We start from the raw sequence: 16,072 nt of genomic DNA, 5'->3' as shown, positions 1-16,072 counted from the left end.
TTTGCTTTCTCCCTCAGAGGATGGGAGCAGTAGCTGGACACTGGATGAGATGTCATTCGGTCGACTCCTGCGTCGCGCCTCCTCCAAGGCCTCCGACCTCTTGACCTTTAACGCGGGGTCGGCAGGATCGCGGGGTAACCTGGATGGCGAGATCATCTTCTCCAAAAACAATGTGTGTGTACATCCTGCGGAGCCCCTCCCCGGACTGCCTGAGCATCACCCAGGTACCCAAGACTCACGCTGTCTCACTATACTCTCCTTTCCTCCAACACACGCAGGCACGCGCACTAACAGGTGCGCTCATTTTGGTATCTCCTGTTCACTGTCCATTTTGATTGGTTATGAATGTTTTACATCTTCATTGCTCAGTGTAAGAGTGCTCTGATCCCTGACTCTTACTATGTCTTTGTAAGGCTTTCTACATCCATATGCATATCACACCGTTCTACAGTATAACTCTCTTTCTGACGTTCTGCTAATGCCATGTATGTTTGTGTTCCCTCTCTCTCTCTCTCTCTCTCTCTCTCTCTCTCAGGTTACCTGTGTGTGCACGTGGAAAAGGACGAGACGTTGGGTACCACCCTCATCCTCACCTGGGTGCCCAACTCCCGCATTCAGAGACAGGACGAAGAGGCTCTTCGCTACATCACGCCCGAGAGCTCGCCAGTGCGTAGGAACCCACGTCGCCGACCCCGCAGGGCCCACTCCCGCCCCGCCCCAGCCCCAGAGGAAGAGGAAGAGGAGAGCCTGAGCGTGGAGCAGCAGGTGGAAGAAGGGGACGAAGGTTCCTGTGAACTTTCGGCCGATGAAGTGAGCAGGGATAGCACTTTGGGCTCCGATTCGGACACATTCTCCTCTCCTTTCTGCCTGTCTCCTGTCAGCGAAGCACTCGGAGAAAGCACCAGTTCTGTCTTCTTAGACAACGAGAGCAGGTGAGAGGTCAAGAGAGAAAAGGGTGGCGACCGATAGATTCCTGAGAAAGAAAGCGCAGAGGTGGAGATATGCGAGGAATTGTTTACAGCTGTACAATTGGCATAAAACTGCGATGGAATTAGAATTTGAGCCCATTGGCTTAAGTGCAAGTGGCTTTGGCTTTAACTCAGTTGGTTTCTCACCACTGAATTCCTCTGAAAGCATCTGGAATTATTTTGTCTAAACTGTAACATCAGACTAAAACATGTTTTATTCTCTCCCTCTCGCTTACTTGAAGTAGTTACTAAGATTTGAGCTCTTGGTTTGATCAAATCACAAAATATTCTGATGTTTATTAAACTAAGAAGTAAATGTCTTCGTAAAACTGTCATTGTGAAATGCAGCGAGAGAAGTCTGGGGCGCACGCTGAGCTTTCTGTGTTGGCAGTGGAAGAGAAGCTCTTTGATATAGTAGGTCAGTAGTGCATGTAGAGGGCTCATTGATAATTAATGGAATTACTCCGCGTGAGCCTTTGTTCCACTACAGGTTTCAGTGGGTTATAGTCAGACGGCTTGTTTGTAGATGCCTCCACACACCTGTTCTGTTCTGTTCTGTTCTGTTCCGTTCCGTTCCGTTCATTGTACATTTTTCTGATATTTTGAACTTTTTGCTAAACCAACTTCAGCCAACTAGGCGTAGACATTGTAGTTATACTCACAGGCCTGATCGTCATTGATTTAGGCTTAAAAGAAACTCACAGGCCTCATTGTCATTGATTAATGCCGGATTCAGTCTACACAAATTCAACCCGATTTTGTCGACGAGGACAAACTTCCAGCGTCAGGCCTGAATATGAACGTCAGGAACAACGAATGTGCGTCTTTACCCCTTGCAGTGTGACATAATTTAATAACAGCAGTTTGGCCCAACGAAAAGTCTAGCATGTCAGCATTTTTTGTATTTTCTTGCCTAGTTTGACATCTCCTAGGACATGTTCCTTGACATTGATCAATAGGATGAATGACAGTCGTCCTCCCTGACAACCTATGAACAAGCGCAAGGTCGTGAAAGGTAGCATATGATGTCATACTTGTAGCATTTCCAGTCTCCCAGCCAAGACACGGCAAGAATTTATGACACTATGATTGTCTAATATGACATGGTGACCATCGTGAAAGACAAAAATATCATGTAGTCTTATCCTGGCATAAGGCCTTAAAGAAATTCACAGGCCCGATTATCATGGATTAAGGCTTTGAATAAACTCACAGGCCTGATCATCATTGATTTAGGCTTTAAATAAACTCACAGGCCTGAGTATCATTGATTAAGGCTTTAAAGAAACTCACAGGCCTGAGTATCATTGATTTAAGTTTAATAGATACTCACATCCCTGATTGCCACTGATTAAGGCTTTAAATAAACTAACAGGCCTGACCATCATTGATTTAGGTTTAACAGAAACTCACAGGCTTGATTATCATTGATTTAGGCTTTAAATAAACTCACAGGCTTGATTATCATTGATTTAGGCTTTAAATAAACTCACAGGCCTGATTATCGTTGATTTAAGTTTAAAAGAAACTCACAGGCTTGATTGTCACTGATTTAGGCTTTAAATAAACTCACAGGCCTGATTATCGTTGATTTAAGTTTAAAAAAAAAACTTACATCCCTGATTGCCACTGATTAAGGCTTTAAATAAACTCACAGGCCTGACCATCATTGATTTAGGTTTAACAGAAACTCACAGGCTTGATTATCATTGATTTAGGCTTTAAATAAACTCACAGGCTTGATTGTCACTGATTTAGGCTTTAAATAAACTCACAGGCCTGCTTTTCGTTGATTTAAGTTTAAAAGAAACTCATAGGCTTGATTGTCACTGATTTAGACTTAAACAAATCTCGTTCCAGCTTCAATAATTATTTAAGAAAAAAAATGACATTGTTAAACAATATGGCCATCACATTACAGCTGTTGTTTTTTAATCAAAAAGGGCACCCAGGTGTAGTTTAGCATAGAAGTAATGTTTTTTAACATAGACATCTGTTTCTGGAACACACTGTGTCATTGTCCCCAAATGTTCTTAAAATGACTGCAAAATAGCACATCAGCTTTGGTGTATTTGGTAACTGGGTTGCACAACACCAGGGAGGGGAAAAATGTTTTTGCAATGCTGAAAAATTCAGTAATGCTTTCTGTTTGAGCCTCATAAATATTCAGTAGTGTTAGATAAATACATATATGCTTAGATATACATTTATACTGTTTTATACTCCCCCAGTAAACTGAGGGAAACCAGGGATTTAATTTGATCTGTTGTACACATAATTAAATGTTGTCCACATAATTCTTTGGTAGTGATGAGAAAATAAGCATTTTCTGTAGCAAATGGAGGAACACGTTTTGTCCAGTGTTCATTCTGTGTTTCTGATGTTGTTCAGCAACTTTGATGAACAACAGATTGCATTCACGTTGAAGTAAACTTTTGTACAATTTTTCAGTGGGCCAAGCAATACTAGCACTTCATGTTGTTTTGACATTTCGAGGGTGAAAGTTTTGTTGATATTTGTGTGACTCAAATTCTTTGAATGATCTTTTTTTTTAGCGTATGTTTAGATTGCAAAACAGAAAATATTTGCTTAGCCTCCAACTCAGTTTTGAAATGAAGTTTTTGTTGTGTGTTATGAGAACACTGCTTTATATATCGCACAAATAATGAAACGACACAGGTCACTGATTAGAAATGTTTATATGTTACGTACATTGTTTAGTCATTTTATATATCATTGTTTATTTGTCGTGCATGAACTGCTTGGACAGTTATGTTCATTCCTGTTCTACAGCTGTTTTCAGAGTAGATGTCTGCTCTCCAGCCTTAACCTGAACTTTAATGAGTAGTAGAGACGCAAGGCTGTTTTGCAGAAGAATGAAGAGACATTTTGCAATGTTGTGAAGAAGGTGTAATACTCAGCAGTGACCACTAGAGGGAAGCAAAGAGAGGAAAATTTTAGTCTTGGAGGTAGACAGCCAGATGATAACGTACAGTAGGTTCACACTTTGGTACAAAAAAAAAATCTGTATTGGTGTGTTTTTCAGGATTGTATGGTACAAGGCACAAGTTAATGTCCTCCCCTTCCTGTTTTGTGATTCATTCTAATCTTCTGCTTGTTTTTCTTTGAGATTTACTCTCACTCCATTTCCTCCCTTAGATATTTTGACTGAAAGTCAGGACTGCAGCCAGGACCCCTGTTAGCTGTCTTGGAATGATATCAGTGATTTGTGTGCTTGTCCGAGTCCTGTAGATCAACTTTGGTTTCCTCACCCTCTCTCTTATTCATGCTTTCTCTCTGTTCTTTTCCTCCCTGTCACATCCTGTCTCCGTTGCTTGCTGTTTACAATGCTGGCTCTCTCTGGTGGTGAGATGCTGACTGATTTGATTCAGTTCCCTTGGCTGTTGCTTTGGGCTGTGTGTCAGCACTGAGGATTAAAGAGTGAGGAATGCCCCGACTAACTCAGCTCTCTGCTGGAACTAGTTTTGTGTTTAATTGATTGCATTAAGGGACTCGAAACTGGAAACTTGTCACATGGAATCACTCACCGTGTGTATGTGTGTATGTGTGTATGTGTGTCTGCGTGTGTGTCTGCGTGTATGTCTGTGTGTGTATTTCTGTGTGTATTTCTGCGTGTATGTCTAAGTTTATGTCTGTATGTGTGTGTTTGTACACGTGTGTGTGTGTGTGTGTGTGTGTGTGTGTGTTTGTGTGTGTGTGTGTGTGTGAGAGAGGGTGAAGATGAGCGACAGAGAGAAAGAGGGATTTTTGAGGTCAGAGGCTGGCTAAGTTGAGTAATACTTAACCAGATGACATTGTGTTGTCTCTGTCTCGTAGAGAAGAAGCATGGTTATGAGGATGTGAATGTGATGTGATAACTGGCAGTCTGGAGCATTAAACTCAGGGGGCCTCTCTCTCCTCCAGACCTGAGGCAGCATATGATGTAAGAGTGGGGCCAGGGGAAGGATTAGAGTCTTGATTGGGAATTGAAGCTCTGACCAACCTGCTGTCACCCAGACTCCCGTTCCCTAAGGGGGGGAAGAGCTGGCATTTAAACCAGCCATAAACACCCGCACTTTCCTCTCAATAGCACAGTCACTGAGGTGAATAAAACCTGAGCATGGTCAGCTGCACCTGAACTGTGGCGGGAACTAAAGGCTATGAATGAAATGCTTGTTTGTTTCTGTGTACGGTTTTGATTGTTGCAGAGCCAGTTGGTACGGATTTATCGAAACCAGCCTTACAAAGAAAACAACGTTGACACCTGAACCTGTTTAAAGCCATATTTGGGCAAACAATATGTACAGTAAATACCACAAAAGTTCTACAAACAGTTAAGAAAATGCTATGACTCTGTGTACACATTTTACCCTTTACTAGTACTACATGTCTTCTCAAATACCCAGCACATGCGTGTGACCAGAGCTCCCAGACTTGCTTTGTTTGGGGACGTGTCTGGAGGTGCGTTTGCCTCGTTAGACATGGTGGGGGGTTTTTCTCTTTTTTTTTTTTTTTCTGCTGCCGTTAGCCCCTCACCGAAGCCGCGTAGTCGTCTCTGGCCCACGGAGAGAATCACTGGTTCAGGTTACAGCGCTGGGAAAAACAAGCAGGCAGAGCGAGATGACTGGGGGAATTGGCAGGAACATACTGTTTGATTTGTGTCCCTACGACTCCCTGCCAACACAATGACTTTCCACACATTCCTCTCATTCCCTGTCCCTTTAAGTCACCCAGGGTCCTCAAACACAGGCTGTCAAAGACAGCAGATAAACCTCAGTGCTGAGGTTCAGCTGTGGAAAAGATTAGACTATGCCTGGCTATGGTGAGTCTAGATTTGATTATAGGTTAACTGAGATGTGCATAATGAACAGAGGCCAGAAATAATACCACGACTGAGCTGAAATGTCAGAGTGTGTGGACGCGATACACTTTGCTCGGTTCGAGCTGACGGGTCACGGTTCAAATGCATGGTGTTGATGACCAGTGGGTGGACTTGTTTTTGCTTGAGTAGAGATTTATGTTCTTTTTTTTTTTCTTTCTTTCTTTTTTTCCTCCCCTCTGTTTTTTTTTTTTTTTTTTTTTCTCCTTCCCAGAGAAATGTGCGATGAATCCATGACCCAGTCCGCAAGTTCAGCCTCCAGTTTAGACAGCCATGCTCCCTCAGAGAACAGCCAATCACAGGGCTTGCGATGGGAGGAGCAGCAGAAGGTGTTGGCGTTGGAGCAGCTGTGTGGTGTTTTCAGAGTGGACCTGGGCCACATGAGGTCACTGCGCCTCTTCTTCAGGTCAGACTTCCTACGCATGGCCTGCATGATCAATTTGAATTCACACTCGGGATAACTGCACCCCAACCGACCCAGAACAGCTCTGGTTTTGGAGCGTGGTCATATTCAAATACACTCTCTATAAATAAGTCAAATCTTTTACATTAGACACATTGTATTCCATTGAAAGAGCCAATTGTGGGTCAAGAAAGATCACCAGTGTATGTCCTCTGTTTTCCTTTGATTCTCTTATGAATTAATTCACTGCAGTTTATTGTCCAATTTAAGAACTACAGTACCATATCAACATGATTTCCAGACTGCAGTTTGAACAGTGGACAGATTATTCTTACTCTACTGCACACGGTAGTTTAACATTAAAACTCATAACACAAGTCCAATCTATGAATCACATTTGTCAAGCTGAGATTTTACACATTTCCTAACAGCTGTAATGTCACCCTCTTAGTTTAACTTTTCCCTGTTTTACCATTGTTCCGTCGAACTTTTAATCTGACATACCATTAATATTAATGTGACGAGTTGTGTTCCTATTGTTTGCCGCAACAAAACCTCATAGCACCTTTTTCTGACCTAAAGCTTAGGTCTTTTTCTCCCCCAAAAGTTTAAGAGTGTTTTATTTTTTTAAAAAAAATGATTATGTGAAAAGGGTATGATTTTATGGAATTTAGATTTTTATTGGATAGAAATCCAAACTTATGTGGGAGTTGATGCATCTGTTACGCAATACGACGGAAAGGAATTTGTCTTTGGTGCAGGAACTTGCTTTCATTGCAGTATGTATACGTGTTGTACTCAGTGGATCACCTACAGGTTCCTTGCAGACCACCTGTAATCCATCAGCTCAGTTTGTTATGTTAAACTTGGATGATGACATGTGATTTCAGTGATGAGGCATGTACCAGTGGTCAGCTGGTCATTGCCAGCAGGGAGAGCCAGTATAAAATATTACATTTCCACCACGGAGGACTGGATAAACTCGCTGAAGTCTTTCAGCAGTGGAAATGCTGCCAGGAAACTCAGCTCAAAGACCAAGTGAGTGACTTCACGCAGACGTAGACATGTGTTTACATGCACCCACACGTACACAGACACACGCGCGCACGCACGCGCTTTCGGTTAATCAGTCCGTCTGGTCTCTATCTCGGATGATTATACCATGAAATGGAGGTCAAACGACAAACTACTGCCCTTTGCCCTCTAAAATTAAACAACAAATTCCTTCATTAATGTATGTTGTTACAGTGCAGTTTGTTTGACTAAAACCGCCACGTGGATAATCTCTCTTCATCTCTCTCTCTCTCTCGCTCTTTTTCTTTCCCTCTCTCTCTGTGTTCTCAGGTGGCTGATGAGAAGTCCTGTATGCAGTTCTCTATTCGCAGACCTACACTTCCCTCTGCAGAGACACACCCAGAAGAACGGCTATACCGGCGGTTGGATGTCAGCACCTGGCTCCGACACCTGAACCAGAATGGCCAGGTGGAGGAGGAGTACAAACTCCGCAAAGTGAGTTAGTCTGTCAAAAGCAACCAGAGCTGAACTCTGAACTCTCTTAAGTTCACATCGATGCTAAAGTTTTAATCATGCCTCATTTATGTCTTCATAATGTAGCCTATTATTACAGATGTACAACATATGAGAGAAGTGGTGTTTCTGTGGAAATGTATTTTATTTTATTTATTGATGGAGGTGTGATTTGTACATCTTATCTCTTGGAAAACCAGCAATGTGCTGTGACTTCTTAGATCTAAATGCAAAGCCATTCCATAACAACCGTTTCCAAACAAAATAATGTAATATATGTTATCATCCACCAGCATTGTGTAGACGTCATGCACTCGGTGCTCTTTCAGGCAATCTTCTTTGGGGGAATCGATCCGTCCATCCGTGGGGAGGTGTGGCCATTCCTGCTGCATTACTACAGTTATGATTCAACCTCAGAGGAGAGGGAGGCCTGGAGGCTGCAGAAACGCAGCGAGTATCAGGAGATCCAGCAAAGGAGGTGAGAAACTGGAGCCATGCAGATGTGGCTGTGCCATCTGCAGAGCTCTGGCAGTTTGTGGCCATTTTTACTGATGCCATCGCTCAGGATATGATTACCAGTATGAAACAGTCCTGCTCAAAGTCTCTCTCAGCTGGTGTTTCATACTCCCATGTGCCATTTTTTTCTCCATTATCCTTCACCTACACAAGCACATTTGGATAAAACTGTGTTTCTAACAGTAAATCATGTGGAGTCCCATTTGAAAAATCTCATCAGTGCTGTAGTAGAACTTTCTTTCTTTCTTTCTTTCTTTCTCTTTCTTTCTTTCTTTCTTTCTTTCTTTCTTTCCTTCTTTCTTTCTTTCTTTCTTTCTTTCGTTCTTTCTTTCTTTCTTTATTTCCTTGTTTGCCATCTGTAGAAAAATACTAAACCGCCCCTGTCAGAGCTTGTTCAGTCCTTTGGTTGGGTAACATCCATTATATACGTAGATATTTTATGGTGTTGTATTAAACAGTACGTCACTGCACACCCACAGAAACAGGAAAAGCATGCATTACTGAAAGAATCTCACAGGTGCCAGTGAGAGAGCAGTGTTAGTGAAAGCTAGTCAACCAAAACAGGACATCTTTACTTCTACTGAACCTTGGATTACCTCTCAAATCCCTTCCCCAGTCTGTATCTCCCCGGCTCTTAAGGTGTGGTGTTTACAATATGGCTCTTTGTTAATTAAAACAAGTGTAGAAGTGTGTGCCCTTAAAATTATGTAGATTAATAATAGTAATACAAATAATATATGTAGACTAATGTATGTAATATGTAGTAATACATGTAACAGTGATGTTTATATAATATTACACACAGACTAATAATATATTTAGGTCTGTGCATATGTGTATTTGTTGTCACAGTGAACATATTAGAATATCCTGTTAAACTGTAATTTGTCTCGTGACTGATTCAGCCTACTCAAATGTACACCCCCTTGTTTTTACAGAGCCACCATACAGCAACCGTCAAATAATGATCTGATTTGCTAATAATCAAATGACACATAAATGTTTTGTTTATCATAACTGTATGTCAGCTTTGTATTGTTATGCCCATAAACCTCTCCCAATCAATGATTATTTAAGTTGGCCCACATTATATAGCCTGTGGGAACCAACACTTTCATAAGCAATAAACACATGTCTTAATGCGAGAAGAGTGTGAGTTAAAGTGTCCCCTGTGGAAAAAGAGATTAAAATCATATTCTATAGAGCAAAATGCCATGAAACACATTCTGTGCTTCTTTTTTTTTTTTTTTTTTACTTGTGGCTGATTTACGTAAAAAAAAAAAAACTGAGACTCACTACAACTAAATTTAAAAATTGATGAATTTAAAAACATCTCTTACTTCTGAATTATTCATGAAAACAGAAATGTTTCCAGTTGACTGTAAGTAACTGAAAACCATTTATTCACTCAGCCATTATCATAAATCCATATTAATGTTCCATAAATGGTTACAGCCCTGTTTGTCGGACTAGAAGGTCTTGTCCTCCACTTTAGATTGATAACAGATAATGTTTCTCAAAGTTACCAAATGAAGACATTCGTGTTTAGTTTGATAAGTCATGAATAACGGTTTGGGACTGCTTTACTAACAGGCTTTGAAAAATGTGACTCACTGTAAGTTCCTTAAGATACAGTGTTGTGAGATAAAACATGGATTTTACCTTTTCTAGCTCATTATCCAGGAGAATCCTAAGTTTCATTAAATCAAGCCTACCAATGCATGTGTCTTATTGCACAGGCTTTTCTTACTCACTAAGACATTGAAAATTCTATATCTGATTTTTTTTTTTTTTCTAGCAGTACTGTTTGTTTATTTTTGTCAGGGTTTTAAAAAAAAAAGGTTAGTATGTCTCTGTGGTCTTGTAGTGTAATATTTATTAGCAGGGAATACTACAGATAGAGAGCCAGTGCAAAGATGCTGAGCCAAGCTCTCCTGAGGAGAAACAGGGAGGAGGTGATGCTATGGGAATAGTCCTCACAAACACGGGCTCAGAAACTGTTGCGTGAAGTTGCATCAGGTCTGTCGGTTTTCCTCACGGCATTCACACAAAACAAATAGTGTTAATGAAATCCCTCCTGCTTGTTAACAGATCACAAAGATCTTTGAGCAGAAGGGTTCCTGTATCCCACCTCCTGGATCCATCGGGGTTGTGTTCTGCGAGTTTTTTGACAGTCATTTTAACTGACTTTGTTCTTTCGCTTTTCCTTCTCAGTCATGTCTCCAAACTGTCTTCTAATCCTGCCATCTCCCCCTTTTTTTTTTTTTCCTTCCCACACCCCTGTTATCTTTCCCTGCCTTTCCTGTTCTCGTCTGCTCCGTTCTCAGGTTGTCAATGAGCCCGGAGGAGCACAGTGAGTTCTGGAGGAAAGTTCAGTTCACTGTGGACAAAGACGTGGTGAGGACAGACCGGAGCAACCACTTTTTCAGAGGAGAAAACAACCCCAATGTGGAGATAATGAGGTCAGAATCTCAATCTCACTCTGCATCTCTCTCCGTTCCTCCATCCATCCTTTTCCTGCCGTGTCAGGGCCTCACCCAGTCGACCTAAACAAAACAATCACGGCCCACGTAAAGCTGGAGATAAATAAACCCATGTGTCTGTGGATCTGAATACGTTTTTTTTTTTTTTTTTTTTTACATAAATATATCTACTCAAACATAAGTCAAATTATTTTATCAATATTTACAAGTGTTTGTTAAGAAATGTGCTTCTTAAAAGATGTATCACAACTCTATAAGTGTTGATTGAAAGATGAGTCAAAATTCAGTTGTTACCGTTATGTAACTGACTAGGCAGCAAACTCCTGAATTTACAATGTCTGTGACTTTTTCGCCTGTGTTGTTTTAATGCAGACGTATCCTGCTGAACTATGCAGTGTTTAACCCTGAGATGGGCTACTGTCAGGGCATGTCAGATCTTGTAGCACCACTCCTCACTGAGATTCAGGATGAGAGTGACACGTTCTGGTGCTTTGTTGGTCTGATGGAAAATACCATCTTCATCAGCTCCCCCCGAGATGAAGACATGGAGAGACAACTGGTGAGACTTCCTCGGCTGACATAATTATCAGTCTCGAATGGGAGACAATGATGGTACATTTTTCCTCTAAAATTCAGTCATCTGGATAAATCTGGATACTGCTCTTCTGGTCGTGTGTGTGTGTGATTGTGTGTGTGTGTGTGTGAGTGAGAGAGAAAGAGAGAGGCAGAGAGGGAGGGCTGTCAAATTTATGTTGACATACACACATACCTGCGTGTATTTGTGTTTAGATGTACCTGCGGGAGCTGCTGCGTTTGATGTTGCCACGGTTCCACCAGCATCTGACCCGGCTCGGGGAGGACGGCCTGCAGCTGTTATTCTGTCATCGCTGGGTTCTACTCTGTTTCAAACGCGAGTTCCCCGATGCTGAAGCTTTACGCATGTGGGAAGCCTGCTGGGCACACTACCAGGTAAAACACACACACACACACACACACACACACACACACAGCTGTAGACAGTGATGGAAACAGCGGCATGTGTGCGACGGAACTGTCGGGAGAAGAAATGGCGGGCACTCAACCAGCTCCTGTCTAAATAAATAAATGCTCGTGGTCTAAGGAAATACAACAACTAATCTAGTCAAGACCAGTCCTGAGTCTGAGCTGATACCACCCTGTGTATTGCAGTATCGCTTCAGGTCACTGATGATGGCGGCAATTTAACGGGTGAACAAAATAACGAAAACCAAAAGACTCCTGGAAACAAAAAGTGTATGTCCAAAGGGGCCATCGAAAGGAGTATGGACTACTATGTACCAATATGGGGGATGTATAAGTTCTCAAGCTCCTCTCTCTCTCTCTCTTTCTCTTTCTCTCTCTCTCTCTTTCTCTCTCTCTCTCTCTCTCTCTCTCTCTTTCTCTCTCTCTCTCTCTCTCTCTCTCTCTCTCATGGGAGCTCACCAAACCTCACCTTAAAGAGACACAACACCCAGATAGGCTGCACCCTCTAGCATATCCTGTGTTCGTCAATGCCTTTCCCTATTCTACCATATTCTAACAAAAACATTCACTCAACACACTCATGCCAGTGGAATCCATGTGACTATGTGCAGGTTCTAATAAAGAGACTGTACCACATGGACTAACCAGGACATAATCATAATTACTGTCATTCATTTGACCATGTTGAGTAGATGATAGGTCTTAAAATGTTGAACTACATATCAACTCTAAACATAACTGCTTTTGTGCTGAGCTGGTTTTCTATGTGACTTCCTGCTTTAGTACTATTCACTGAATAATAAAAACATGACAATAGCACATTTTGAGCCGTTTTATACATATATGCATTTTCCTCATGTTAAACAGGACCTTGTCATATTAGTCTACAGTAGAATCATTGAGGAAGGCATCAACCACTGACTTACAGAGCTTGGTTTGGACATGTTAGTAATGGACAAACGGCAGTAGGTACACCAACACAATGTAACAACTATGTAATAACAAGTTGATAAACTCTGATCAACTATTTGTAATCTGTTAAATAATTTCAAAGTGTAAGTGTAAGTGTAATAACAGTGAGTCAGTGAGTTTGGTTTGTTTATGGTTTGGCTGAAATATAGATTTTAGTCTGGAGAAAATGAATAAATAGAGAGATTTTAGGAACAAAAAGTCTTCAGGAACGAAAGTCTTAGGAACAAAAAGCCCTTGTTCCTTTCAGTGTAACAGTTTTTTTCCCCTTCAACTAAATTTTAAGATTGTAAGATTGTAAAGTGAGACAGCTATCCGGTGATGTTCATCCTGTTATAATATAAATCGTTACAATAGTTTATATTAGTTAGAGTAATTGACCGAATACTTGTCGTCTGTAGCTCTTTAATGCTTACACAGCATACAGTTCAACTCTGCACACTGACCGATAAACAGATGTGTAAAAGATCCTGCTTAACACCTGACCTTGACTGAAACATTTATGAGGGTTTCATGCTAATTGTGCAGAGAATGACATTACCATATATTGATATGATAATGATTTGATGCTCAAGTCTGTCTCCTCATTATTGTCAAAATGTTCCATAGAGCTGCTCTTCTCTCAGTAATTGCTGTGTGTGTGTGTGTGTGTGTGTGTGTGTGTGTGTGTGTGTGTGTGTGTGTGTGTGTGTGTGTGTCTGTGTGTGTGTGTGTGTGTGTGTTTGTGTGTGTATGTGTGTGTGTGTGTGTGTTTGTGTCTCTGTGTCTCTGTGTGTGTGTGTGTGTGTGTGTGTGTGTGTGCGTGTGCACGTGCATGCACAGACGGACTACTTCCACCTATTCCTGTGTGTTGCCATCATTGTACTCTATGGGGATGATGTCACAGAGCAGCAGCTGGCCACTGACCAGATGCTGCTACATTTCAGTAACCTCTCCATGCACATGAATGGAGAACTGGTGCTACGAAAGGTACACACACACACACACACAAACAGAAACTTTGTATTCACTGAGATACACACATGTGGTCAAACATGCATATTTCTAAACACATATGTAAATACTCTAATACATCTCCATATATGTATTCATACATGTATACATATATGTTCAAACACACACAAACACAAACATACGCACACGCACACACACGCGCGCACACACACACACACACACACACACACACACACACACACACACCACTCTATCCATCTTCAGGATTTATGGGAGTTGCCTTGTGGCTTAGCGTGGGCTTCCTCCTCCTCATGGTTATGTATGATGAGTGTGTGTAGCTCTGACAGTGAGGGATTGGACTGCTCCAGCTCATTTTAAAGTATCTAAGAGCAGCACATCTTTTAACAGACACTTGTGTGCTGCAGCTAGCACTGTTACTGTTTGCCAGGCTCTTTTTCTCCTAATAACTGGGCTTAGATGAGATTAATCATGATGTAGAAATATCTCTTTTAACAATAATATTAGCCCACTCCTAATTATAATGTATAGCACTGACCTTGGCAATGTAAATTATGTCACTGATTGTGGCTTTGTGATGTATTTTTGTCCCTGAGTTAAACTCTGTGTTTTGTAGAATTTATTAAACACAGTTTTAATGATCTCTCTCTCTCTCTCTCTCTCTCTCTCTCTCTTCCTGCCTTACTTTCTCTCTTACAGGCACGCAGTCTGCTGTATCAATTTCGTCTCCTTCCCAGGATCCCTTGCAGCCTGCATGATCTGTGTAAGCTGTGTGGTCCAGGCATGTGGGACAGTCGCTACATCCCCACCGTGGAATGTTCCGGAGAGCACCCAGATTCCCAGAGTTGCCCCTATGGAGGCTCCGCCACCCCACAACCCCCTCCCTCTCCAAATCCTACCCAGCCCCCCGAAGGCAAGAGAGGTTCCAAGACCAAGGACATTTTCACCTTCCGCAAACAATCCTGAGTTTTTACCATGAGCATAAAGGCGCTCAAAAAAACCCTACACCATAAGCGTGGTGCTCAGAGCTGGCACTGATTGTAATCTGGGCTAAGACTGGAAGGCACAGCCTCACTTTTTCATCCTTTCAATCTTACAATCATTATCTTAGTGAAGGACATTATAAAATCTGGTTCAGTTTGGAGCACTGCCTGATCCAAAAGACCTCGTGGAGAACTCAGTATTGACTTTAGTCCTCATGAATGTTATCGGAGGCAGCTTTACTCTCTTCAGTCTGAAGCAGAAGCCGGACAGTCTGCACTGTGTGTTGCATCTCCCTGTTTATTATAGCAGGACTCTGCATGTCAAGGGCTGTTTGCCCATATTGTGACACCAGGGGGGATTGGGTTACAGGAATTTCATCAATAATACAAGAGAGCAAGCCTTGCATACAAACAAGGATTGCAATTTTCATCAATCTTTTGGCATATCTGGAACACTTAGACTTTTCTAATAACATTTTTTTCTTCTTTGATTTTCTATCTAGGGTGTGTCAACTCTGTTTTGTGTGTGTTTGTGGGTGAGAGAGAATGATGTTAGGGCAGGTTCACTAATGTACATTAGTTATGACTGAACGTAAAAGTATTTGCATTGAACAGTCTTTCTGCCATGGGTGGCACAGTTTGTTTGGCAGATATATGTCGAAAGAACATCAATCTTCATCTTCTCCCCCCAGGCTTGCCATACAGGTTTTGGACAGTTACACACACACAAAGAGAGAGAGAGAGAGAGAAAGAGACAGAGAGTGAGTGAGTCAGGGAGAGATAGTTAGATTGACAGATCAATAGATCAATTCAAAACTCAACATAGCTCATAATATTGTCTCAAAGGAAAATGATGCCATAGACGGAGATAGCGGGTGCTTTAATTCAGCTGAAATGTAATTTATAATATAAGATAAATTAAGATAAAGTAAGAGGATTCCGAAGGGAAAATATCAGTATTCTCATTTTCACATCAAAACGTCCATGTTTGTATAGCATTACATTATTTTAAATGTGTCTGATCTTGATGTTCCTTTCATTAACATGAATTCATAGGCAGGTTATTATTTCAGCTCCATCCTCTATAATCATAGGCTTTTTTTCTGGGGGGGGTCTGTAGCAGAAGGCTATAATCCCCCCCAACATTATGCCTCAATGCTGAAGAGGCATAACAGCTCCAATCCAAACCCAAGAGGGAGTTGGACTTTAATTAGTTAATCTGGTGGCAGAAGTGGGATCCTGAAGAGGGAACACTCTGTCCTTTGAGCTCATGCAGCAGAGTTCAGTGCTCTGAATTTACTACTCAAGACAGTGGCACGAAGGCAGTCTACATCTTACACTTTCCCAAGGGCCTTTTTGAATGTGGCTCA

The 16,072-nt window shown here is 41.6% G+C and overlaps 1 protein-coding gene across 1 annotated transcript; it reads left to right on the top strand.

The window, feature by feature from the left end:
• Positions 1-49: 49 nt before the first annotated feature.
• tbc1d16 (TBC1 domain family, member 16) lies at positions 50-14,685 on the top strand. Its single transcript, XM_030790915.1, has 11 exons — positions 50-224; positions 536-932; positions 6,062-6,253; positions 7,141-7,288; positions 7,595-7,759; positions 8,107-8,255; positions 10,621-10,755; positions 11,149-11,335; positions 11,566-11,745; positions 13,570-13,716; positions 14,419-14,685. Exons 1-11 carry the CDS (start codon positions 50-52, stop codon positions 14,683-14,685), a joined length of 2,142 nt encoding a protein of 713 aa, XP_030646775.1.
• The last annotated feature ends 1,387 nt before the right edge of the window (positions 14,686-16,072 follow it).

This window comes from Chanos chanos, chromosome 13 (genome assembly GCF_902362185.1).
Source record: "Chanos chanos chromosome 13, fChaCha1.1, whole genome shotgun sequence".
Taxonomy (NCBI): Eukaryota; Metazoa; Chordata; class Actinopteri; order Gonorynchiformes; family Chanidae; genus Chanos; species Chanos chanos.
The sequence above is the reverse complement of the archived record's forward strand: the minus strand, read 5'-3'. Positions and strand labels throughout refer to the sequence as shown.

What these genes read in the sequence shown, in the direction of transcription:
- tbc1d16 (XM_030790915.1), top strand. Translation starts at nt 50, where the DNA reads ATGTCATTCGGTCGACTCCTGCGTCGCGCCTCCTCCAAGGCCTCCGAC. An exon ending in ACTGCCTGAGCATCACCCAG is followed by an intron (nt 225 to 535) that starts GTACCCAAGACT and finishes TCTCTCTCTCAG; the next exon opens with GTTACCTGTGTGTGCACGTG. An exon ending in CCTGCTGGGCACACTACCAG is followed by an intron (nt 11,746 to 13,569) that starts GTAAAACACACA and finishes GTGCATGCACAG; the next exon opens with ACGGACTACTTCCACCTATT.